General features: G+C 44.4%; 1 protein-coding gene across 7 annotated transcripts in view; it reads left to right on the top strand.

Moving 5' to 3' along the window:
- ANKS1A (ankyrin repeat and sterile alpha motif domain containing 1A) overlaps window positions 1-27675 on the top strand; it is a 178185-nt gene that overhangs the window by 126844 nt on the left and 23666 nt on the right. For all 7 annotated transcript variants that reach the window (XM_068269417.1, XM_068269415.1, XM_068269416.1 and 4 more), the window contains 9 exons: window positions 1026-1092; window positions 1174-1280; window positions 4650-4748; window positions 10717-10857; window positions 11568-11675; window positions 12898-13032; window positions 16620-16736; window positions 18196-18267; window positions 24507-24593. In XM_068269417.1, the coding sequence (XP_068125518.1) occupies window positions 1026-1092; window positions 1174-1280; window positions 4650-4748; window positions 10717-10857; window positions 11568-11675; window positions 12898-13032; window positions 16620-16736; window positions 18196-18267; window positions 24507-24593 (933 nt within the window). The remainder of the gene's footprint in view (window positions 1-1025; window positions 1093-1173; window positions 1281-4649; window positions 4749-10716; window positions 10858-11567; window positions 11676-12897; window positions 13033-16619; window positions 16737-18195; window positions 18268-24506; window positions 24594-27675) is intronic.

Raw genomic sequence — 27675 nt, 5'->3', positions numbered from 1 at the left:
TGGAGTTTGCTGATCGCTGGTACTAGCACAGTGAACCCCTATGGGGGTGATTCCACTACAGCAATGCTAATTCTATTAAATGGCAAACGCTGTTCTTGCAGCATTTCTCCAGTGATTGCACTTAAAGAAATGCTGCAAAAGCACACATTCCTTCTAAATAACTTGATAAAATGTGTAAAAAAAAAAAAAAAAAAACTTTCCTGTCCTGGCTTAATTTTTATTTAGAAGGTTTTTTTCCTGAATTCTTCATGCAGCTGCACTTGCAGTTGCCTCTCAGCAGCCTTGACATGATCTGACATGACCCAGCAGAGGCAGTCACATCTAACCAACTAACAGTAAACAGTTGTTAATGAATCCAGTCCCAATCTGCTGGATCATTTGTAACGTCCCCGCTAGAGATATTTGAAGATCTGCGGGAAAATTCAGGAGATGATCCACACATACCGGTATATTGAAAATATTTTTAAATGGTGTAATTTTGACACCTACGACAGGGACTTTTCTATCTTATGCCTGCTGTTTTAGTTTTGTTCTGCATTTGTTAGCCATTTGCTAGCAATTGGTCCATCTTCAGCTGTTGAGGCATTTGAAATGCTGTGTGTGGTTTAAGCCTACAGGTAGCCACATCCTGCTCAACAGGTCTGTTCTATTTTCATTCATTCATCTGATCACCATAGAACATTTGCGCTAAATCTTCTGTTTCTTTTGAAATTGAAGAAAAGATTACTGGCAAATTTGAATTGGCAGTAACAGAGTTGGCTGTGTATTGTGGTTAAGAACCGTACATTGATTTGGGGGATTTTCAACTAAACAAAAGATAAATATGAAATTGGATGCTTGAGTGGTGCTTCATACATGCCCCGTATTGCTCCCTTGACAGATCAGACTGTAATTGTACTGTTTGGCCTGTCTTCAGGGTAAATGTAAGCAAGCATTGGACAGCAGCCTTAGTTTTGATTTGTGTCATTTTAACAATGTTTTAAAGTTTGTGATATTCACTTTTTTGTTGTATTTTCCCTCCACAGATTGATAAGATTATGAGTTCTATTGGTCAGGGCATAGAATTCTCTCAGGAGCAACAGGTCATGGCAGGTAAAATATATCAAAAGCAACAAATAAAATGAAAGCTTTTCATAACGCATGGTAATGATTTTCTGTTGTTCATACTTACAGGTTTCCGTGTACCAGGACAGAGTGTAGCTCATTGGTTAGACTCTCTTGGCCTCCTACAGTATGAGAGCAAGTTAGTGTTGAATGGATTTGATGATGTGCGATTCCTGGTAAGTACTCAGGATGATAGGCTAGTTATGTTGTTTCTGTAGACAGCAAGTACTGCCAGGGACTGGTTACCATTTTGCATCTCAGATAGCAAAGCCAGTTTTTCAATTCTCATATGTCTGTAAAATAATTAAAGGCTTAAAGCACACCTGAGAGGGATATGGAGGCTGACCTGTTTATTTATTTTTAAACAATGCAAACTGCTTGGGTATCCTCCTGATTCTTTACCTCTAATACCTGTAGCCATAGATCCTGAACAAGCATGCAGATCCGATGTCTCCTAACAAAAATCTGATTACCCCAATGCTTGTCTCAGGTGTGTAATTCAGACACTGCTGCAGCCAAAAGAGAGCAGCAGGATGCCAGGCAACTGGTACTGTTTAGAAGGAAATGCATATTGCAGCCTCCATATATCAATGCCCAAACAGTGTGTTCTAACAGTAGTGGGATGCAAAACGGTAAGCTATTGATAAGGCTGCCTCGTCGCTTTTTCTGTTGAAGTCGTTTTTCAAATCTCTGGTATGCTTCTGAAGTCTGCTATAAAAAGCTAAAACGAAAAGTGAGTCTCTCTCTCTCTCTCTCTCTCTCTTTCTCTCTCTTTCTTTCTTTCTTTTTTCTTTTTTTTTCAAACCACATTTGTAGAAGTTACTTCCTCGGGTGATAGTTGTCTGCCTTGGGAGAGTGGCTTATTCTTACACACGTCTGTTAAAGGACCGCTATCATGAAAAAAGTAGGCAGTTAAAATCTGACAGAACCGTCAGGTTTTGTCTAACTGACAAAAAGCGTGCAAGTGATTAGGGAGGCCGGCTGGTATCTCACTATTTTGGCAGTTAAACTGCTGTTCAGGAAATGCTGTTGAAAACAAAGAAAACCCTGAGAATCCCCCGTGAGGAGATGGACTGGCCCAAAACTTGTCGGTTCTGTCAGATTTTAACTGCCTAATTTTTTCATTATAGCAGTCCTTTAAAGAAGCATTCCTTAAAGCGGAACTTCAGTGAAAATAATGTAATAAAAAAGTGCTTCATTTTTACAATAATTATGTATAAATGATTTAGTCAGTGTTTGCTCATTGTAAAATCTTTTAAATCCCTTATTTACATTCTGACATTTATTACATGGTGACATTTTTACTGTTGGCAGGTGATATAGCTGCTGCATGCTTTTTTGGCAGTTGGAAACAGCTGTAAACAGCTACCGGTATTTCTTTAATGCAACAAGGTTCACAGACAGGAAACTGACAGGAGTACCACGGTCCTCAGAGTTTCTTGTGGTAGGGGTTTCACCACAATTTCAGTCATACAGCGCCCCCTGATGGTCTGTTTGTGAAAAGGAATAGATTTATCATGTAAAAGGGGTATCAGCTACTGATTGGGATAAAGTTAAATTCTTGGTCGGAGTTTCTCCTTAAGTGTTGCTGTATATGTTTGAATATAAGCCAAGACCCACATTTTTTTACCTCGTAAAACAAGTAAAAATGGTTGACACAATTATATACTAAGTTAACCTTTACTTCATCTCTACCATTCACTTGGATTCTCCTTTCGGTCCCACTGCTTCTCTTGTTTTTTGGCTGCTTAATTATTTACAGTAATTGACTGAGTGTAGACTATAGGAACTATATATTGGCAGTGGGGTGAGTCCTTAGAACGAGAATGGAACACTGCAGTGGCAGAGGGACCAGGGGACGAGGACAAGACAGCTACAGCATTTATAAGACCAAATGGCTCATACCAGTAGAAGTACCATAGTGCGCTTTGTTGAAGAAAGACATCTGTCCATCAAGTTCAACCTTGTTAAAAAAAAAAAAAAAATCTGTCCTGCACATTTCCCAGTTGATCCAAGTAGCTTTTCTGATCCCTCTCCAGTATGGACCCTGCTACATAAGCACTGCAATAGGGAGGTGTGAGACCAGTAGTGGCCTTGCAGAGAGTGTAAGAAGTTCTGTGACCCTTTGGCCAATGCATTGTGGGGGAGGGTTTGCGTGACTGCAAGACCAGCAATGAGGGTGGTTCACAATCTGCATTGAAAGATAACATGCTTTTAAACAAATCCCTGAGTAGTATTACATCTTGAACTTAAATTGCCTGTGCTAATTACAATAACCCGGGTAAGGCTAGGTCCACACTAGGCACGGTTGCAGGACGGACGCTGCAGTCCGGGATCAGGGGAAGTACCACCAGACCGCAAACTGATCCGTTTTCATAAAAAGTGCATCAATTTTGCATCAGTTTCCGTTCAGTTTTTTAACCCAAAAAACGGACAGAAAACGTCTCTATCATTAGGAAAGGTAGTGAGAGGATTTTTTGGGCCAATAATAAAGTTCAGGCTATCCGGTTTCTCATCAGTTTTTGGTGCTATTTTGCCTGTGGAGATGGAGATGCGTTTTCTCATTGCTTTTCACTACCCATCCGTGTATCCATGGTCCATAAAAATGCAGCAATTCCGGACCTTCCGTTCAGGTTTTGAAAACTGGTCCCTGCAAACGCAGACGGATCCGTTTTTTATTTTGGGTGAGGACTGCTGCTATTTTTAACATTAGTATCCGAGACTCAGTTTTTCATCAGGGCTGAAAAACGCAGCCACGGATACGGTTCCGGACCTAGTGTGGACTAGCTCTAACTGGTATCTTTGGATTTTTCAGTTAAGAAATCTATTTCTTGAATTACCTGACAGACTTAATAATAGTAAAAAACTGGAAGTATAGAGCACTGCTCTATACTCCTGAGCTGCAAAAAGGTAAAATAAAAAGTAAGTTATAAACCAACAGTAAAATCCTTTTCCCTGTACCGGGTAGATGTCACAGGTGGCAGAACCTGTCTGTAATAGTAGAGATCTGGGCACTGGTTGACATAAAAATAATTGCCATCAAAGCATATAGATACTTAAAGGACAACTGAAGTGAGAAGAGTAAGGAGGTTGCCACATTTATTTCCTTTTAAACACCAGTTGCCTGGTAGCCCTGCTAGTCTGGCTGCAGTAGTGTCTGAATCACATAGGAAACAAGCATGTGGCTAATCTTGTCAGATTTGACAATACTCTTAGAATGCCTAATCTGCATATGCTTGTTCAGGGTCCTGGATAAAAGTATTAGAGGCAGAGGATCAGCAGGATAGCCAGGCAACTGGTATTGCTTGAATGGAAATGAATATGGCAGCCTCCATATCCTCCTCATTTCAGTTATCCTCTAACATAGTAAGGGTGAGAAGCTGTGCCTGACAGCTGTTTCGTGAGATTATATTTGCATTAGCTTGCGTTTGATTTGTTTTTCTAGATGCATCTACATTTGACGGTTCGTTTGCTTTTTTAATTCTTCTTTGCTTTTCAAACTTTTGACCTCTTAACTGTCTTTCTGAAATGTTTCTTTCCTGTAGACTGGCAACGTATTGGAGGAACAGGACCTGGTTGATATTGGGATCTCAGACGTAGAACATCGTCGCCGACTACTTCAGGCAGCACATTTTTTACCAAAGGTAAATTAGAAAGCATCTTAAAGAGACTCTGTAATAAAAAAAAAAAAAAATCCCTCTGGGGGATACTTACCTTGGCAGGGTCCCAATGAGGCTTCCCCCATCCCTGTAGCTGCAGGGAATCCAGCGCTGGCTCCCCCAAATCCTCCCGCAATTCTGCCCCCGACAAGCCTGACAAGGCTTGGCTTATTTACCTCTCCAGGATCCATCACAGGCGCAGTAGCCGCTCTTCATATGGGCTAGGCGGAAGTAGCTGAACCCGATATCCGTATCGCAAAAGGACTCACGCCTGCGCAGTAGAGCGGATACGATCGGGTTCGGCTATTTCCGCCTGAATTCGAAGGAAGATCGGCTAGTACGCCTGCGCAGTGGCGTAGCTAAGAAGCGATGGGCCCCGGTGCAAGATTTACATGGCCCCCCCCCCCCCCCCAAGCACTCTATACATAACAATTGATACGGCGCACCAAAACCTGCCAAGGATTTTCACGGTGTCAGAGGTGCAAGTAGGGGATGGAAAACAGTTTGTTAATGATTACTACTATACAAAGCATCTGTACGAGTGATTATTACCAGCACAGGGCCAATAGAGAGCTAATATTGTGCTTGAGGGAGGTCCCCTCGGGGCCCCTCTGACCCAAGGGCCCCGATGCGGTCGCTACCTCTGCAACCCCTATTGCTACGCCCCTGCGCCTGCGCAGGATGTACCTGTTTGGTGCTGAAGTAAAATTCTTTGTTATATGGATAAACAATTTATTTTGAGGTTATTTATTCTCTGCACAGTGACAGACCAGTGCCTGATGACCTCTGCTGAACACTGACTTTACTAAGGTATAATTGCCTGCAATGGTAGAAAGGAGTCTTAGGGCCTATTCACGTAATTTTTTTTTTTTTGTCTTTTTTTGCATTGAACGCAAAAAAAATCGCCATTCACACTTGCCGTTTTGTTTTTGTTTTTTAGCGATCGCGTTTAGCACTTCTATAGCACTGAAACGCGATCGCCGGGAAATCGCCTGAAAACGGTGCAGGCTACAAGTTTGCGTTTGCGTTTGCGTTAATCGCCGGCGGTTAACGCAAATCACCCAAGTGAATATGGGCCCATAGGGTATTATTGCACTAGCGCTTTAAAAAGCACTAGCACTTGAGTGTTTTGGCAAAACGCTCTAGTGTGAATGGGCCCTTACTGTCTTAGAGTTAGGCATTGGTAGACAGAGAGCTTGTGTAAGGATAGGGTTAGGTTTAGCAGTAGTAAAATATTGGTAACATTTGCAGATATTTTACTATCAGAAAAACCACTGCCCAATAGTAGAACAGCAGTAATTTTCTATTAGATGCTATCTCCGGTGCCCAAATTACCACCGTGACCTTTTTACATGTAATCGGAAGGGAAATTAACCACTTCCCGACCGCCTTAAGCCGATGGGCGGCGGCAAGGGCTGGGCCCAAACGACCGCAATACGCCCATTGGTGGTCGTGGTTATGCGCCGATCGCGACACGCGATCAGGCGCCGGTGACAGGCTCCGCCCCCTTGCGCAGTAACCCACCGGCCGTTCGGAAGTGCCGGCAGGTTACTGGCTCCCAGATCGCCGCATACAAAGTGTATAATACGCTTTGTAATGTATACAAAGCATATTATACAGGCTGCCTCCTGCCCTGGTGGTCCCAGTGTCCGAGGGACCACCGCCCTGGTGGTCCCTCGGACACTGGGACCACCAGGGCGGAGACTGCAGCCACCCTAGTCTGCACCCAAACACACTGATCTCCCACAGCACCCCTCAGACCCCCCCTGCCCACCCCCCAGACCACTGTTTGCACCCAATCACCCCCCCAATCACCAATCAATCACTCCCTGTCACTATCTGTCAACGCTATTTTTTTTATGCCTTAAACTGCCCCCTGGGGGCTCCTGATCACCCCCCCACCCCTCAGATTCTCTCCAGACCCCCCCCCCCCCGACCCCCCTCTGTGTACTGTATGCATCTATCCCCCCTGTAATAACCCACTGATCACCTGTCAATCACCCCCTGTCACTGCCACCCATCAATCAGCCCCTAACTTGCCCCTTGCGGGCAATCTGATCACCCACCCACACCATCAGATCGCCCGCAGACCCGCCGTCAGATCACCTCCCAAGTGCATTGTTTACATCTGTTCTCTCCTCTAAACACCCACTAATTACCCATCAATCACCCCCTGTCACCACCTGTCACTGCTACCCATCAGATCTGCCCCTAGGGCACCCAATCACCCGCCCACACCCTCAGACCCCCCCCCCTCAGACCCACCCCCCTGTGTACTGTATACATCTATTCTCCCCTGTAATCACCTGTCAATCACCCGTCAATCACCACCTATTACTGCCACTTATCAGATCAGACCCTAACCTGCCTCTTACGGGCATCTGATCACCCTCCCACACCATCAGATTGCCCGCAGACCTACCCTCAGATCACCTCCAAAATGCATTGTTTACATCTGTTTTGCCATCTAATCACCCACTGATCACCCATCAACCACCCCCTGTCACTGCTACCCATCAGATTAGACCTCTATCTACCCCTAGGGCACCCAATCACCCGACCACACCCTCAGAACGCCCTCAGACCCCAGCCCTGATCACCTCGCCAGTCCATTGCTTGCATCTATTCCCCCCTCTAATCACACCTTGAGACATCCATCAATCACCCCCTGTCACCACCTGTCACCCCCTAGCACACCTACCCATCAGATCAGGCCCTAATTTACCTCGTGTGGGCTCCTGATCACTCGGCCAAACCCTCAGATCCCCCTCAGACCCCCTTCCGATCACCTCCCCAGTGCATTGATTGCATCTATTTTCCCCTCTAACCACCCCTGAGACACTCATCAATTACCTCCTGTCACCCCCTAGCACTCCTATCCATCAGATCAGGCCCAATACAACCTGTCATCTAAGAGGCCACCCTGCTTATGACCGGTTCCACAAAATGCGGCCCCTAATAGACCACCTGTCATCAAAAATAGCAGATGCTTATACCCCTAAACAGTCATTTTGAGACATTTGGTTTCCAGACTACTCACGGTTTTGGGCCTGTAAAATGCCAGGGCAGTATAGGAACCCCACAAGTGGCCCCATTTTAAAAAAAAGACACCCCAAGGTATTCTGTTAGGTGTATGACGAGTTCATAGAAGATTTTATTTTTTATCAAAAGTTAGCGGAAATTGATTTTTATTGTTTTTTTCACAAAGTGTCATTTTTCACTAACTTGTGACAAAAAAATAAAATCTTCTATGAACTCACCATACACCTAACGGAATATCTTGGGGTGTCTTCTTTCTAAAATGGGGTCACTTGTGGGGTTCCTATACTGCCCTGGCATTTTAGGGGCCCTAAACCGTGAGGAGTAGTCTAGAAAACAAATGCCTCAAAATTACCTGTGAATAGGACGTTGAGCCCCTTAGCGCACCTAGGCTGCAAAAAAGTGCCACACGTGGTATCGCCGTACTCAGGAGAAGTAGTATAATGTGTTTTGGGGTGTATTTTTACACATACCCATGCTGGGTGGGAGAAATCTCTCTGCAAATGGACAATTGTATGTAAAAAAAAAATCAAAAAATTGTCATTTACAGAGATATTTCTCCCACCCAGCATGGGTATATGTAAAAATACACCACAAAACACATTATACTACTTCTTCTGAGCACGGCAGTACCACATGTGTAGTACTTTTTTGCAGCCTAACTGCGCTATGGGGCCCAAAGTCCAATGAGCACCTTTAGGCTTTACAGGGGTGCTTACAATTAGGCACCCCCCAAAATGCCAGGATAGTAAACACACCCCACAAACGACCCTATTTTGGAAAGTAGACACTTCAAGGTATTCAGAGAGGAGCATAGTGAGTCCGTGGCAGATTTTATATTTTTTTTTTTGTCGCAAGTTAGAAGAAATGGAAACTACTTTTTTTTTGTTTTTTGTCACAAAGTGTCATTTTCCGCTAACTTGTGACAAAAAAATAAAATCTTCTATGAACTCACCATGCCTCTCAGTGAATACTTTGGGATGTCTTCTTTCCAAAATGGGGTCATTTGGGGGATATTTATACTATCCTGGAATTTTAGCACCTCATGAAACATGACAGGTGGTCAGAAAAGTCAGAGATGCTTCAAAATGGGAAAATTCACTTTTGGCACCATAGTTTGTAAACGCTATAACTTTTACCCAAACCAATAAATACACACTGAATGGATTTTTTTTTTATCAAAGACATGTAGCACAATAAATTTGGACAAAAATGTATACAGAAATTTTACTTTATTTGAAAAATGTCAACACAGAAAGTAAAAAAAAAATCATTTTTTTGACAAAATTCATGTCTTTTTTGATGAATGTAATAAAAACTAAAACTCACAGCAGCAATCAAATAGCACCCAAAGAAAGCTGTATTAGTGACAAGAAAAGGAGGTAAACTTCATTTAGGTAGTAGGTTGTATGATCAAACAATAAACCGTGAAAGCTGCAGTGGTCTGAATGGAGAAAAAGGCTCTGGTCCTTAAGGGGCGAAAAGACTGTGGTCCTCAAGTGGTTAATTTTATTTTAGTATGTTTTTGGGATGTGGGAGGAAACTGGAGAGCCTGGGGGAAATAAATGCAAAATATAAAATACAAGGAGAAAGTAAGAGCTCCATGCAGATAGTCTGTCTCAGAGTCTCACTGCTAGAGTCTCAGCCCCATCCGCTCTGATCGCTCCCACACCTTTGTCCTCCGCTGCCCGCAGCTTCAGTACCGCGTCTCGTCACTGCCGTCAGTTGGAGCCAGTCTAGGTAGTAGCAGTGCGCTCTGTGTATCTCTCCAGCAGCTACTGGAGAGATACGTAGAGGGTGCACTTCTCTTACGTCATACTGGCTTCGTCTGACAGAAGTGTGGGGACCTGATACCGGAGCTGCAGGCAGCAGAGGAAGGCGGCGTGGGAGCGATCCATGCGAATGGGGCTGGAGGAAGCCCCAGGTATGTATAAATCTTTCTTTGTTCGTGAGCTCTGGTTTCCTTTATAGAGACTCTGAAGTCTCTTAAAATTCCGCTTTTTATTTCAAAAATGTGTTTTAACATCATTCCCCTAACTAAAACGCCGCATCCCGCGGCTGGACACTAAATCCCCCCAAACTCCCCTTGCAAAATCCACGACTTTCTTGGTTGTGGATTTTGCTGCCCTGTGCGCTTCCGTGTGAGGCAGAGCTTTCAGCTGCAGCTCTGCCACTACACGCGTCTGTCAGTGCGTATCTCCGCCACTCCCCTGCCCCTCTCAGTGAAGGAAGACTGAGAGGGGCGGGGGAGAGGCGGCGATCCGGGCTGACAGACGTGTGGAGAGGCAGAGCTGCTGCGGAAAGCTCTGCCTCACACGGAAGCGCTGCCCAGATTGCCTCGGGGAGTTTGGGGGGATTTAGTTACATTCCAGCCGCGGGGATGCAGCGTTTTAGTTAGGGGAATGATGTTCAACACATTTTTGAAATAAAGCGCGGAATTTTAAGAGACTTCAGAGTCTCTTTAATTACAACACAAAACCAGTACTATGGCCTGACACAAATCAATTGTGAAACTAACCTCATACTAACCTCCACCTACTAGTTGAACTAAAAACTTGCTTACGTAAGCTAAAAGTGCTGCTCTGCATAAAACAGTCCTATGCCAAGGTGATTTGATATTGAGATTAGACAACGATACTGTGTAACTGTTGTGCATTTCAATGGAGATTCGCCTTGGCACAGGTCACTCAATTTATTGCTGTGGATTGACGTCAGTTCTGTGCAGAGATCGTGCAAGGCTAAACAGCCTTCGGTTTCTCGGAAATCATTTTTATTTATTTTTTTAATTTTTAACTGAACAGAAGCCGAAGCTTGATGCATCCTAACTTAGAGACAAAAATAGAACTATTTATGAGTGCTTTTGCTCTATTTGCTTCCTACGCATAGCATTTTTTTGTTTTTGTTTATCTTTTAGCCATTATCGCTGTCATGGGATCAGTCCGTAACCTCGTGGCTGCGTGCCCTATCGCTCCAGCAATATGCTTCCAGCTTTCTAAGCAGCGGTTATACCTCTATGGAAACGCTACGTAATTTGTGGGAACTTGAAATTGTCAATGTAAGTTGTTTTTTGGTCTATTTTTAGACATGCCGTTCATTTCTAAGTTTAAACTGTACCATAACTTTTGGTATTATTTTGTATTGTGAAGTTTAGAGGGGTCGCAGCCAGCACGCAGTACAGTTGTATAAAACAAAAGTTTATTTGCAGAAGTAACCTAAACAGTTTTGCTCCAACATAAATTGCAAAATAAATGAAAGGCTTACTTCAGCTTTGCAGTCCTTAGCATAAGTGAAGACCAGCTTATTCAGTAAACTTCAGTTCCTTATGTCCAAACCATTCAAATCAGCAGTCCACAGTATGGTTTGGCCTCTCAGTGCATCCAAACACACTTGTACAGGAGGTCAGCAGCACAACCTCCCACCTCATACTCCACCTGTGCTGCCTCTTGTATGCAAATTTTAACACAGAGCTTCCTCCTGCTCTACTAAAAACCTGGTGTGTACCTGGGTGGAATGGGAAGGCCCACCCTGCCTTCCCTCCCATTCCAGGAGTCCAGCCCTGAAAAAAAAACAAAGGCAGCAAGCTGCAAAGCAATCCCAGACTCCTTCCCATCCACACATCTAGTTTTTACATAGACCACAGCCCAAATAATGGGGAAATATACCTCCTGCCCAGCACCCAGCCCGATGTCCCCTACAGTATGTTGTAAGTAAGTTACTGGTAATTCAAATCTGTAACCTAGAGTTTGTTAAACATTTTCTTGGCAGGTACTAAAGGTAAATTTGTTGGGGCATCGGAAAAGGATTTTAGCGTCACTTGCAGAGAGACCGTGTGAGGATCCTCCTCAGAAACCACCTCGATTCTCACAGCTACGGGTGAGGAAATTTCTCATTCCCATGTACTGAAAATAGATCTGTTTTTTTTTTTTTTTTTTTTTTTTTTTTTTACTTTACTTTTACTTGTACTTTGTCACAAGTAAGTCAACCACACAAACAGTATTGACTCTTTTACATGTTCCTCAGGAGCCCTGTAGTAACTGATTTCTGTATTCTAGCTTCCCCCCTTTGTTTAATAAAGCACAGTGAATAATGGGAAATGATGCAGTCCTGTAGGCCTCCTTCCATGGGTGTTTGTGTTTGAATTCGGCACCACGCGGTTCAGAACCGGAATACACGCATTCAGTGCCATTTCAGCATGGGACAGCAGAAAGGGGTGTTTTTAATCTAACTCTGATACTTCCTCCTTCCAGCTTAGAAGAAGGAAGTGTTGGAGCTAAATGAAATGCATCCTGTCCTGCTGTTCCATGCTGAAATGGTGCTGAATGCATGTGTTCGGGCTCCGAACCATGTGGTGCCGAATTCGAACACCAACACTATCTCCTACAATCTAAAATGAGCTAAGCACCGGTTTGTATTGTATTTGGCCTTATAGAGTACAAAAAAAAACCAATTCCCAGCTGCTTTTTTTTGTGCTTCACTCATTTTCCACTCTCTGTTGGTCAGCAAAAAAGAGGAATATTGAAAGCATATTCCACACCCCAACTATGCATAAACTTAATTTTATCAGTGTGCACATTGCATTATGAGAAGAGGTTTATTGTGACCATTATGTGGTAAGTGGGGCAGGCCTACTTGACCTACTGTATTTCAGTGAGAGGTAAGAGTCCAACAGCACAGAAGGGGATGTAGTGTTCCTGGCTTGCAAGTCCCTTCTTCAGGCTCAGTGGCATGCCCTAGCCAGAGAACAGACAGTGTGTGCAATAACTAGGGAGAGAGGTGCTTGTGCCGTGAACAAGTGCAAGCCATGCAAAACAGCCATTTTGGCCTATCAGTCCTGGTGCCCTAAGGCTACCATTCATCCTATGTATGTAAGTGCCCACCCTCTTTCTCTCCCTTTCACTCTCTCTGACGTTTGTAGTGCCAACCTCTTTCCCTTATTATTGATGCATTTTAGACATAATCTGGAATGTTGTAGAATAAAAATTGTCGTAATATTTTTGACCACTTTAATTGTTCTCGATGTGTTGCCATTTTGTTCAATGTGCATGCTACTTGTACCAACAGCAGCCTAATTGTATTCTGCTTTCTATTAATTCAGTACCACGATGTCCTGCCTCGGTCTATGCCATCCATCCCCATAGGAGAGCAGGATGCTGGACTAGATTCCAGCAGAAGTAGGATAGAAGGCGCAGAATGCAGAGAGCGTCACAAAGTGCTAGCATCTACAAAAGAGGTTTGAGGTTTTTATTATTACTGTTTAATAGCCTTTTTACAGTAGCTGTAATGCCATTGTCACATTGGCAATTCTGAAGGTAAATCCTGACTGGAAACGTTTTTTTTTTATTTTTACGATAAAGTAGCGTCTTGATGCTTTTACATTTAGCAACACTGGTGCAGTGGCCTAGTTTTTCACTTCAAAGATAGCTGAGACTACTAATATTTCTGTCGTGACAAACTGCTTTGATGTCCATTATGCAAGCAGGACCAGTTTTTACTCATTTCAGGATTCTTGCCAGTGTGTAATCCACTGTGGGACTTGGGTTTAAAGGCACCAATCTCTCTGTGGCTCATCTGACTGTGGAAGATGTCTGTAGGTTTCTTTGGGGTGGAAGGCTACCTAGTGCTTTGGAAATTTTTGCCTGTTTTTCTCAGTCCAGTGATAAGTGACTGTGTGTAATATATTCGTACATATACAGGAATGTTTATTATGGATATCCATGTGAGAAAGATGTTCAACTTATTGTTGGGCTTAAATAGATTTTTATTTTGATTTGACTCTTTAAAGGGGAACTGAAGTAAGAGGTATACGGAGGCTGCCACATTTATTTCCTTTTAATCAATACCAGTTGCCTGGCAGCCCTGCTCGTCTATTTATCTGCAGTAGTATCTGAATAACACCAGAAACAAGCATGCAGCTAGTCTTGTCAGATCTGACTTTAAAGTCTGAAACACCTGATCTGCTGCATGCTTGTTCAGGGGCTATGGCTAATAGTATTAGAGGCAGAGGATCAGCAGGGTTGCCAGGCAACTGGTATTGCTTAAAAGGAAATAAACATGGCAGCCTCAATATACCTCTCTCTTCAGTTGTCCTTTAAGTGGACCTGAGCTCAGAACTTCCTCTATGCTCTAAAAGATAAGCAGTCTGCCGTTCAGCCGCGATCAACCCCGGTAATAGGCTCAGTCGGGATCAGTCTGGGTTTTCTGCACCACTGCACATGCGCAGTAGACCCGGACTGAGGCGACTGAGCCAATTACCGGGGCTGATAGCGGCAGACGGGTGGATGGCGAGGGCATCACGTGTTTATGCTGCAGGAGGAAGCAGCGGGTAAGTATCGGTTCTTCTTATAGCTAGAGCTCTGGTTTCCTTTAAGGTCAAATCTATTTAAATAGTTCCTTGTACCGCTTCTTTTCATTTGTTTAGATATGTTCATTTTGAATCTGATGTTGTGAACGCTAGAGCATTTATCACTATGCATGGCTTCTTCTTTTAACAGCACAATGTAAATATTTGGAAGATGTCATTTTGAAGGCTGATTTATACTACATTAAATTTTGCTGCTTTTTCCAATTGCAAAATGCAAGGACATCAGCAAAATAATGAAAACCACAAAAAAAACTTTTATACTAGTGTGATACAATTGCAATGAGATTTTGCCCGATCCCAAATGTCCTGCGTACTACATGTTTTCTACATTTTCTCTTTGTGTTCGCTAGCATTTAGTGAAAATCACATTGTTTGCTTTTTGAGATTGTGACATGACACACGCGGCAGGGATGTGACACATGAACAGCATGGGAGCACGAACAGTGGTGGGATAAACACATACTCACTTCGCCGGGGTCCTACGCGTGTACTACCTACTACTTTCTCCTTTCTGTTCGTGCGTTCCATCTCCTTGTTACAAGGAGATGGAACGCAAGAACAGGAAGGAGGAATAAGTAAGAAGTACACATGTGCAGGACCCCGGCAAGTGAGTATGTGTTTACCATGTTGCTGTTTCCCCCCTCCCTCCCACCTGGCTCTCTATACTGTCTGCACCTATTACTAGCTGTCCCTATCCTGGCTACCTATACTGCAGCCTCCTATTGCTAGCTGCCCCTATCCTGACTACCTATACTCTGGCCACCTATTACTAGCTGCACCTGTCCTGGCTACCTATACTGCGCCCACCTATTACTAGCTGCCCTTATCCTGGATACCTATGCTCTGGCCACCTATTACTAGCTGCACCTATTCTGGCTACTTATACTGCGCCCACCTGTACCTACACTGCGCCCACCTATTACTAGCTTCCCCTATCCTGGATACCTATGCTCTGGCCACCTATTACTAGCTGCACCTATTCTGGCTACTTATAGTGCGCCCACCTATTACTAGCTGCCCCTATCCTGGCTACCTATACTCTGGCCACCTATTACTAGCTGCACCTATCCTGGCTACCTACACTGCGGCCACCTATTACTAGCTGCCCTATCCTGGATACCTATACTGCAGCCACCTATTACTAGCTGCACCTATTCTGGCTACCTATACTGCGGCCACCTATTACTAGCTGCCCCTATCCTGGCTACCTATACTGCGGCCACCTATTACTAGCTGCCCCTATCCTGGCTACCTATACTGCGGCCACCTATTACTAGTTACCCCTATCCTGGCTACCTATACTCCGGCCACCTGTTATTAGCTGCCCCTATCCTGGCTACCTATACTGCAGCCACCTATTACTAGCTGCTCCTAACCTGGCTACCTATACTGCGGCCACCTATCACAAGCTGCCTCTATCCTGGCTACCTATACTGCGGCCACCTATTAGTAGCTGCCCCTATCCTGGCTACCTATACTGCGGCCACCTATTACTAGCTGCCCCTATCCTAGCTACCTATACTGCGGCCACCTATTATTAGCTGCCCCTATCCTGGATACCTATACTCTGGCCACCTATTACTAGCTGCTCCCAACCTGGCTACCTATACTGCGGCCACCTATCACAAGCTGCCTCTATCCTGGCCACCTATTACTAGCTGCCCCTTTCCTGGTTACCTATACTGCGGCCACCTATTACTAGCTGCCCCTATCCTGGCTACCTATACTGCGGCCACCTATTACTGGCTACATCTATACCTGGCTACCTATACTGCGGCCACCTATTACTGACTACACCCAACCCTGGCTACTTATACTGCAGCCACCTAGTACTGGCTACACCCATCCCTGGATACCTATACTGTGTCCACCTATTACTGACGACACCTATTCCTTGTTACACTGAAGGCACCTATACCTAACTAGCTATACTGGAGGCATCTATACCTGGCTACCATACCGGGAGGGGGGGCGGTGGAGGCTCGTAGATCTCTGTAAAAACAGTGCCGGAGATGAGATTTGGGGGCGCAGCCGGTGCTGATATAGGCCGTAATTGGAATTACGGCTATAGCGGCACTTTGTGAGTAATGTGGGCGCCGCCAAAGACAGAGCACAAATGACTGTTAAAAACACTGCAATTCAGCTGCCAGCAATAGCAGGGGAGGCACAAGTCCAAATAATTGTATACCGTGATACCGTGGTATTTTTTTTTTAGACGGTTATCATACCATGGATTTTCATACCGTTGCAACCCCATGATTCATTAGAGATTTGCTTTTTAGGAGAATCTTTTTGCTTATTACTATATAGGGAGGCCAAGGAACAATATTTAGCAGAAAACCACCTCTGTTACGCATCATTTTTTATGCTAATATGTATATGCTTCTGGGTTTATCATTTACTGTATGTACTAGTTCTGTTTTTTTTTATTTTTTTGTATTTCTTTATTTTTAAAGGATGAAGCCAAACTAACATTAAGACCCCCAAGTTCAGCCACTTCATACGCACCTCTACAAAACTGGCAGCACCAGCCAGAGAAACTCATTTTTGAATCTTGTGGTTATGAAGCTAGTGTGAGTATTTTTTGGGAGCTTTGAGAATAAGTGTTCTCTGCCCTTTTACTTTCTTCAGCGTATGCTTAACCTCCTGTGCGGTATGCCCGACACCCAAGTCATGATTTCATGTACGATCCTCCCCATAGAGAAGACCGGAGCTGTGTGGGGAGGCTGCGCCGATCGCTGGAGCTAGGCTGGGTAATGTATTAAGTGGCTGGATCGGGGGGTGCCGGCTACCTATACTAGCTAGCCTAGTGCTAGTTAAACCTTGTGGTGGCATAACATCTATTAGATTCTTACGGGGGACTCTAAAGCTGCAAAACCTCCTGAGCGGCGTAACGCTCAGGAGTTTAAGAAATGAATCTATGAAATTTTATTATAATGGCAATTGAATAAGAATAACATTTGTAATTTTTAATTTAAAGCACTTCTAAAGGCTAAAATAACCAGGCTAGTTCTGACTAGTTCAGCATCGCCCGTACAGAGAAACTATTTTCCTTAGTGTAGTGACATGTAGCCTCCATCCATCCCATTCTCCTGTGTGCATTGTGGAGCTCTGACCTTGGCACTTTCCTGCTTCTGGACAGTCAGAGCTCCAGTCCTCTACCTTTAGGTTCAGATGCAGACACCACTGTACTGTGGAAAATAGCTTATTTGGTTGGTAAGATTACGGGAAGTGCTAATCTAGTCGGCTCAAGCCCTGGTACCCTTTTTTTTTTTTTTTTTTATTATTTTAACATTTAGTTTTATTGTTATTTCCAGTGTTTAACAAGCTGTTTTCCTAGTCAGTTTTCTTACGAGGGCTTAGCACACTAGACTGGCCACACACAGTTCTAAATTTCCAATATTGTACACAAAAGCCACAGCTAAAAATCAGCAAAGTGGTCAATTGTGCTCTGGGAAGTAAAAATAGCTTATTGTTGGCTAATGCAGCTGTTTGGGGCTGTATTGGTCAAGGATCTAGAGCAGGCATGGGCAAACTCGGCCCTCCAGCTGTTACGGAACTACAAGTCCCACAATGCATTTGCCTTTATGAGTCATGACTGTGGCTGTCAGACTCCTGCAATGCATTGTGGGACTTGTAGTTGGAGGGCCGTGTTTGCCCATGCCTGATCTAGAGTGTGTATAGGAGTCCCACATCGTCACATCTAGCAGGCCAGATCTCTAGCCAACACAAACAGATAGCTCATCTCATTGATCTTGTGTTCACTGCACCCGCTTGAATCCTCTCCATTCTGCACCATCCTGTTACCCTCACCTCCATTGAACAGTATACGCTGCTTTGCTCTATCCAAGTAGCTTGTATAAAGCATTAATTTCCCGCAGTGTAGCCCTAATGATTAATAATGATCATTAACGGATTATGTAACTTTAAACTTGGGAAAGCTAAGCATGAAACAGGAGAAAAGACTTGTTACAGTTGTATATTTGCTGCGTACTTTATTCCTAATTCTAAGAGTTTTCCCTTGTATGTCAGTATTTAGGATCAATGTTGATTAAAGATTTAAGAGGAACAGAGTCCACCCAAGATGCCTGTGCCAAAATGAGGGTGAGTTATTGTGTTTTATGTTAAATATACACCACGCAACTGGCATTGCACAGTTTTCAGCATATTTTGCAGGATTGAGCACTTGATTACACCAAAAACACGTGCCCACAGATGCATGGAACTGGCACATGTTGGCCTGCATTTTATTGTGTTCTAGAGAGCACTGAGTTGGAAGAGGCTTGTCAGTTTTCATAAATGCAAGATTTTGTTTCTGCTAAAGTAACACTAATTCCAGGCACAGATCTATACACAACTATACATAAACATGTTGATCAGATGTCACCTTACGTTTTTGGTGTAAGCAAGACTGCTGCAGATAAATAGCCTAATTTTAAAGTTTGTCCATATAATAGGAAGCAGCAAAACCCTTTGAAGTAAAGCAAACCTGTGAAAGCATTATAATGAGCTATGATTGTATCATATATGGCATCCATGTAATATTGCTTTGCTCTGACACTGCTTTTTTCCTATGTTTATGAAGTGAGTCATCAGTTGTGCCCACCCCTTTATACTTTATTAAACTGCTCACCATCTCTACTGATGTAGAATGGCTGTCAGGTTTAGAGAGCACTGGTTTTCAGTTAACCTAGAACAGTTTTTTTTTCCTTTGAAAGAGATGAAACTGCAGCCCAGGATCTCATGTGGGGAAGGCACTTGTGGTTGTTTCCCATAGTGGGCAATCATAAGTCTTGCTTTATTTGCAGATCAGCAGGGAAAACATTTGAATGTAACCAACAGTCAATCTAGCATTCACTGAGGAAGGCAAATGCAGGATACAGACTTGCTGAGGTCAAGTCCTCTTGCCACCCCTATATATCACTCATTGTACACTGTTCAGCCAAAGCATTTAAGTCAGCTACCTGGCTTTGTATAGGTCTTCTTTGTGTTGCTAAAATGGCTATGACACTTGAAGGTATAGACTCCACTTGACTTCAGACTCTCTCTGCTCTATCTTTTTTATAATGGTTGCCCTTTATTGCCGTGTTTATGTATGCGTTACTTGCACGCTTTCTTAGAGGGGCCGGTGCTGTTATTATATCTTTCTAAGAAGGTATTATCTTATAGTAATAGTAGTCTTTAGTAAAAGAAATTATTATTATTACCGTACTTAGTATTTATATATCACCAACATCTTCCCCAGCTCTGTACAGAGTATATTGTCTTGTCACTTAACTGACCCTCAGAGGGGCTCACAGGCTGACCCCTACCTGAGTCATATGTGTATGTATGTATGTATGTATGTATGTATGTAATGTGTAGTGTATGTATATCGTAGCCTAGAGCCAATTAAGATGGAAGCCATTTGACTCATCTATAAGTTTTTGGTATTTGGGAAGAAAACAAGTGCCATGAGGAAACCCACGCAAACACACGGAGAGTATACAAACTCCATGCAAATAGTACCCTGGCTGGGACTCAAACCGGGGACCACTATGCCACCGTGCTGTCCAAATACCTGATGGATCCCTAAACACATACATGCTTTAAAGAGGAACTGAAGTTAAAATAATGCAATAAATGACATTTCTTATTTATTTCTTTTTTACAATATTAATTTATAAATGATTTAGTCAGTTTTTCCCTATTGTAAAATCTTTCCTCTCCCTAATTTACATTCGGAAATTTATCACAGATGGTGACAACTTAAGTCCTTTCAGGTGAAGTTCTGCTGAATGTTTTTCTGAGAATTCTGAAGCCAGTAAAACGAATACCTAGTCTACCAGAACGCTCAGGGAGGAGAATTCCTTTTAGCTAAAGAGCCTAGGCTAAAGCCTGGTACTCACTGTGTACTTTGATTGGCCAATCACTGACTAATTTTACCACTTCCATGTAGTTTGAGAGTTTACCTACACCAGGGCTGCCCAATAGGTCGATCGCGATCTACCGGTAGATCTACCTGCCCGGCCGCGTCTTGTTACATTCTGAAGCCATGCGGCTGTCAGATTTTGCTGCCATCGCAGCATCAGTGAGGAGAGGGGAGGCGCGGCTGAAGGGGAGGTGTGGCTGAAATCGAAAGAGGAGCAAATGAGGAGACATCTCCTCCCCTCCAGTCTGCGAGACAGCGTCTCCTCCCTTCTAGGCTGCCTGTGATGAGAGGCGTACAGAGTCTCCTCCCCACAAGGCTGCCTGTGAGGCTGTGAGATTTGTAGAGTGTCTTCCCCCCTCCAGATGTCTGCTACCCTCAGGCAGAGAAAAATACACAGCGTGGCTAAATAGGTTCATAAACCTTCTGAAGCTGAGTGCTGTGTTTGAAGGTGGTAAAAGGATTGTGTGCTGGAATAGGGAGGGGGGATTCTGCAGTTATTTGCAAACTATGCTGGGATATTGTGTGTGTGTGGGTGGGGGGGGAGTCGAGACACTGTGTGTGTTTATGGGGAGGGGGGGTTGTGTTGGTGGTAGATCTCCTGAGCTCTGCAATTTTTAAAGTAGCTCTCGAACTGAAAAAATGTGGGCACCCCTGACCTACACAATCTGCTCATAGTATTAAAAATCTGTTGACACCCATACTACATGGAGATGGTAAAACTGATTAATCAAAATTGAAGGTGTGTACCAGGCTTAAAGAGACACTGAAGCGGAAAAAAATATATAATATAGTGAATTTGTTGTATACTATGAATAATTACTAGAAGATTAGCAGCAAAGAAAATATTCTCATCTTTTTATTTTCAGGTATATAGTGTTTTTCTAACATTGCATCATTTTATATTATGTGAAGATTACACAACACTCAGCATTCAAAATGAGTCTTTCAGAGCAGTCTGTGAAGTAATGAACTTTCCTCTGCCAGAGGAAAAGTAAACCGTTCAATTACAGTTGAGATAATAAAAGTCAGATAACAGCCCTCTCCACGACTAAAAGTGGCCATACACTGGCCCGATTCGCCGCCGTTTCGACAGCAGATTTGATCACTGGGTTTGAATCTGCTGCCAATCGTTCGCGCTACACGCTGATTTTCGATCCTTTTCGTCCGATCCCGTCGATCGTTCCGTGCGGAAAATTAGCGTCGATCGCCCGCTGGTAGGGAGCGCGTCGCTAGCGGCGTTCGAGTACCCGACGACTGACGCAATAGAGCCGCATACATTACCTGCTCCTCCGGCACGTCTACGCCCGGTCACCGCTGCTCCGTGTCCGCGCTGGTCTCCGGCATGCTTCAGTTCCTCCGGCCCGGCAGGAAGTTTAAACAGTAGAGGGCGCTCTACTGTTTAAACTTCCTGCCGGGCAGGAAGAAGTAAAGCATGCCGGGGCCGGAGACCAGAGCGGAGACGGAGCAGCGGTGACCTGGGGACTGGAGTCGCGCCGGCGGAGCAGGTAATGTATGCGGGCGGGGGGAGCGGCGGCAGCACCACCACCACCACAACAACAGATTGTGAACGGTTTCAGGCTGAAATCGGTTCACAATCTGTTTGCAGTAAAGGTAGCCATACGATCCCTCTCTGATCAGATTCGATCAGATAGGGATCTGTCAGTTGGTCGAATCTGATGGCAAATCGACCAGTGTATGGCTACCTTAAGACTTAGTCGGAGAGTTAATGGCTTGTTTACATAGAGATAACAACTGGAGTTTCTTAACCTCCTGAGCGGTCTGGACGAGCTCAGCTCGTCCATCACCGCCGGAGGCTGCCGCTCAGGCCCTGCTGGGCCGATTTTTATCAAATAAAGTGCAGCACACGCAGCCGGCACTTTGCCAGCCGCGTGTGCTGCCTGATCGCCGCCGCTCTGCGGCGATTCGCCGCGAGCAGCGGCGAAAGAGGGCCCCCCTAGCCGCCTGAGCCCTGCGCAGCCGGAACAAAAAGTTCCGGCCAGCGCTAAGGGCTGGATCGGAGGCGGCTGACGTCAGGACGTCGGCTGACGTCGATGACGTCACTCCGCTCGTCGCTATGGCGACGATATAAGCAAAACAAGGAAGGCCGCTCATTGCGGCCTTCCTTGTTTATTCTGGGCGCCGGAGGCGATCGGAAGATCGCCTCCGGAGCGCCCTCTAGTGGGCTTTCATGCAGCCAACTTTCAGTTGGCTGCATGAAATAGTTTTTTTTTTATTTAAAAAAAACCCTCCCGCAGCCACCCTGGCGATTTAATCAGAACGCCAGGGTGGTTAAAGGACTTACGAGGCCAGATTTGCAAAAAAAACATAAAAAAAAGTTAGATACCTGTGCGTGTTTGCAAGGCACGGAGGACGCCGTCCGCGCCCTCCGTGCCGTTCCGCCTGGTCCCCGCTGCTTAATATGCCCCCGACCGACCCCCGACCGCACGGCCCGGGTCGGGCTCTCTAGCCTTCACAAAGATGGCGGCCGGTGCTGGCCGCGGCTGCGCTGTCCGCATAGCCGCGAGTGCGGCTGCGCAGCTCTAAGGCCAACTCCCCGATCCACGCTACTGTTACGTGGATCGGGGGGTTGGCCTTAGAGCTGCGCATCCGCACTCGCGGCTATGCGGACTGCGCAGCCGCGGCCAGCTCCGGCGGCCGTCTTGGTACAGGCTGGGGAGCACGACCCGGGCCGCGCGGTCGGGGACCGTTCGGGGGCATATTAAGCAGCGGGGACCAGGCGGAACGGCACGGAGGGCGCGGACGGCGTCCTCCGTGCCTTGCAAACACGCACAGGTATCTAACTTTTTTTATGTTTTTTTTGCAAATCTGGCCTCGTAAGTCCTTTAACTCTTCCTGTACTGGAAACAATTAGACTGATGTATCTGATCTTAATGTTTTATTTCTTAGCTTTACTACACATACAAATCAGAATATCATAATTTTTTTTTCGCTTCAGTGTCTCTTTAAGCCTTACTGGGAGGGTGGAGCTATATATACCAGTATTCAGGAATATAAAGATATAGGCAGGATTTCTGATGCTGAAACCATATATATTATCGTATAAGTGAGTATCCTGAATAATTTACATTCTGCTATATTTCACTACAATGCCCTTAAGTTTTTTGATAGCTGCACAAATGAGCTCTTCCAACAACTAACATACTCTTCCAGGAGTTGGGCTTTTAGTATAACTAAAGGCATGTACATGCCATAGATGCTGCAGAGAAGTACACAGCAATCTGAATCACTTCACCATCACCACTGTCCAGAGGTCCTCCTTGCTGTCTGTAAAATGTGCATGAAGGCTTCTTCATTCTCTGAGGATGGGCAGTCTCATTCACTTGTTTAGAATGGCGTCTCATAACTCAGTGCCTCACAGTGGACAGCAATGGTGCTAGGTAGCGAGGAGAGGGCCAGCGCATATCACAAAGGCTGCATCTGAAATGACAACCAGCTCATGTGTGCAGCACCTCTAAAGCCCCATCTACACCATGGGACATTGCAGCGATCCGGCGGCTCGATTAGCTGCCGGATCGCCCCTTCCGCGTGCCCGCCGCGTCCCCGCTCGCCGCGCGTGTGCCGCATTCGATTCCCCGCTCGTCCCCACCGGCGCCGCTTATCTCCCGCACGATTCCCTGCCATTGTCCCCTCGCGGGGTTTGAGCAGGGAATCGGCAGTGCGGAGAAGGAGCATCGCGGCTGCATCTACTCGTGTAGATGCGGCTTAATAGGCTTTCTGCACACTTTGCATTCAATTCAGATGCAAATCATATGCAAAACTGCTACTATTTATCATGCAAACAGGAGGATGGGCTGGGAGCAGCTAACCTGATAGTTGTATACTTGCAGAGTTAAGAAAAAGTGGGGGGGAAGGCTGTGCATCCCTAAACACATGCTGTAATTGAATGGTTAGTCGCATAGGCATACACCGCCTCTATTAGACTGAAAAATGCATGTCCTGCATCCCAAACAAGTGCTAACATTTATTACACTAGGAGGAACTTTAGCTTCCAGTATGTTTTAATTTAGGTTAGGTCACTTGCCCGGAGGTTTGCCTTACCGTGGCGCAAGTGTCTAGTATAATGTACTTTGCATGCAAACCATATTGGAAGCTAAAGTTCCTCCTAGTGTAATAAATGTTTGCACTTGTTTTGGATGCAGGACATGCATTTTTCAGTCTTATAGGCGGTGTATGCCTGTGCGATTAACCATTCAATTGCAACGTGTTTAGGGATGCGCAGCCTTCCCCCCACTTTTTCTTAATGGTGCTAGGTAGCCTTACACTGTATTTTGTCCCAAAGTTTGTACTGCATTTGAACCATACTAACGCTCCTTTTTTCCTTGGAAAGTATGCATTACATTAGAAGCACTGTGAGCAACATGAGTAGGTTATACAAAGTGTGTTACAATATCCCTGTCTTATCTCTCTGCAGAGGTCCACGGAGCAGATGAAAAAAATTCCAAGAATCACCCTATCAATCAGCTACAAGGGTGTGAAGTTTATTGATGCATCAAATCAGGTTGTTTTTCCCTTTCTTTAAGACCTATTTGGAAAAGAATAGCTGTGCATCAGTTGAAGGAGACTTTCCAAATATAACAAGTTCTGCTTTAAATAAAACTAAGTAAAAAAAAAAGAAAGTGGTGCTGCATATGCCGAAATTAGTGTAACAAGTTGAAAAAATCGTACCCTTTAACCGGTTCAGCCTACAGGTGTTTTCACCTCAAGGACGGAAGCACTCCTCCCATTCATTTGCCAATAACTTTGTCACTACTCATCACACACAAATTATGTGTATTTTGTTTTGTTTTTTCGCCACAAATTAAGGTTTTTGTGGGCGAGTCCTTTGGAAAGGATTAATCATATTTATTTATTTTTCAACATTATTTTTATTGGGTTTTGAATAAGAAAAACAGTGCACAATCATTACAAACCATGAACAAGGGTTACAATGAATTGTTTGTAAACATGATTCACAACAAAAGAGCTCAGTAGAAGTATACGCCTAAAACAATTAGGGAGGACCATGTTGCCGTTTGTTATAACAGTTAACTTGCACAAGTAGTCCATACGTTTAGTAACATATATATGCTTGCGTATTATATTGGGAGGCAAATATAATGAGGGCGCTAAAGATCAGGAATATAGCCTCTAGCCATTCACTCAACCAATACTGGCTGGGCAGGGGCACATCCCATGATGCAGGGCAGTACCACTAGTGGAGCCTGTCATCCATTGAAGACAGGGATAGGATATTTGTAGGTGCCTCTTATGTGTATTGAGAATAGGGCTCTATTGCTGAAAGGCCAATCCTGTAGCAGAGATCGAGAGAAGTAACGAGGAGAAGAATGAGAGAGGAGAGGAAGGAGGATGAAAGAGGAGAGAGGAGGAAGTATGGGACGAGGAGAACCCATGCCTCTGCAGATATTACAGAAGGGGGCCAAGGACTCAAGGAGTTTCAGAGATTACTCACCCAAGAGCTTTGTTCGGAGCCCAAAAGGTATTCTATAAAGGGCGACCAGACTTTATTGAACTTAGCGATATTGTCTTCAAGTCTAGCCCGGAGGTTTTCAAAGAAATGGACATGACTTAGTCTGTTCCTGACAGAGTCAAAGGATAGAGTATTTGAGCGCCAGGCGGCCGCTATAGTGAGTTTAGTTGCGGTGAAAATGTGGCATATGAGCGAGTTCTGTGCTTTAGTTAAATTAGGGTAGGGAAGGCCTAGCAACGTATGGGCTGGATCTCTAGGGACTGGTTCGTTAATGAGCGAGGAAGCCCAGGTACACACTCTTAGCAAAAGGCGGTGCACTTTGGTGCATTTCCACCAGATATGGCCATGGGTTCCTAGGGTGCTACATCCCCTGAAGCAATTTGGGGAGATGTCAACATGTGGTGTTAAATTTAGCCAAGCGGAGAGGAACCGTGTACCAACGGAATAAAAGTTTGTAATTGACTTCAATTGGGTCTGCATTGATTGATGTTTTGGGGATACTTGCCCAAATGTCGGAGAGATCTTCTGGTTCTAAAACGATTCCTAAGTCTTTCACTCATTCAGTAATTTATTTAGGTTTATGTTTAGAGAGCTCATGAGAGAGAGCTTTGTATAATAACGAAATTGTACCGGGAGAAAGAGGGTCAGAAGAGCATATGTGTTCAAATTAAGTTTTAGTTAAGGGGGATTCGGTATGGGCAAGGTGCACTTTTGTAAAATGGGATATTTGTAGATAACGGAAAGGTTTCAGAGGCAGGTAAGTGTTTATGCTCACACAGGGAGGAAATGGATTTCATCCCAGAATCAGATGATAAATCGAACACTTTTGTGAGATTGGAGTGGCACCACCAGCGGAAGCTGATCGGTGAATCTAGTGCTGCTGGAAAAGAGGGATTCCCCATGACGGAAGCTAGAGGCCTGTGTGGAGAAATTATAGTTCCTGAGTACTTGCAGCTATCCCACGTTGCGAGTGAATGTTTTATTATTGGGTTGTGGATTGTATTCCTGGCTGTTGGGGATATCCAAAGAAGGTTGGCAGTGTGAATCGGGCTAACGACGGATTCCTCAATATCTACCCAGGAAGTTCTGCTGGAATCAAGATGCCTCAAAGGTGTCCTGGAGAGCTTGCATTAGACTGTGAGGTAGGGAAATATTTAACGCTCTACATTTATTCGGGTTAACCCAGAAGCCGGAGAATTTTACAAAGGCATCTAAAAGTTTATTAAGGGCCAATAGGGAACCTATGGGGCGGGAGATAAAGAGAATAAGATCGTCTGCGAAGAGACTGATTTTATGCATCTTGCCCCCTAGTAGTATACCATAAATGTCGGGAGAATTTCTAATTTGGATGGCCAGAGGTTCGATAGCTAGAGCAAATAAGCATATTTATTTTTTAATTAAAAAAATGTGGTGTGTTTAATTTAACTTTGCGCCACTATATGGCAGTAGAAACACTCCCTGGTTTACTGGGAAGTGTTTCATTTCTTTTACTTTCATTTACATTCTTTATTAGGAATGTACATGGTCCCTGATCAGGGTCCTGTTCATTCATCACAGGCACTGTGATTGGTTCGGGGAAACCTTGCTTCCCTCCCCAACTGCCACCACGGAAATATGGTGTGGTATGAGCGGCGGTTGCATGCACATACGCGCTCACCTGCTGCTTAAACACTGGACGTGGATATGCGACCAGTTAGACTTGAGCAGCGCGTATCTGAGTATACTCGTCCAGATAGGCTAAAGAAATTAAAATTATTTCTATTTATCTTATCTTTTTTTTTTTTAGAAATGATTAGATGAGTGCTTAGAAATGTAGAGCCTTGATAGTTTTCCTGTAGTAGAATGGGGAGGGGGTGTCAAATGCTTTATAAATGCAGAATGACCAGGAGTCCACCCTTTTTCAAAGAGTGATTACTTGTATATAGTTTTGTACATATTAGAAAAATCTTCCAGTTGGGACCACAGTGCATTGTTGTTCATAGTTTGATATTCACCATATACTGGAAGTTTTGTTTTTAGCCCTTCTAGAGCGCTTTCTAGCTCAGTGATTTAGGAAGTAATTTGGATCATGTTCTCTTTACTTTTTGAGATGTCTACCACTATCCATGAATTG

The sequence above is a fragment of the Hyperolius riggenbachi genome, chromosome 2, assembly GCF_040937935.1.
Source record: "Hyperolius riggenbachi isolate aHypRig1 chromosome 2, aHypRig1.pri, whole genome shotgun sequence".
NCBI classification, from domain to species: Eukaryota; Metazoa; Chordata; class Amphibia; order Anura; family Hyperoliidae; genus Hyperolius; species Hyperolius riggenbachi.
Note: the sequence above shows the minus strand (reverse complement) of the source record. Positions and strands in the feature narration are given on the sequence as shown.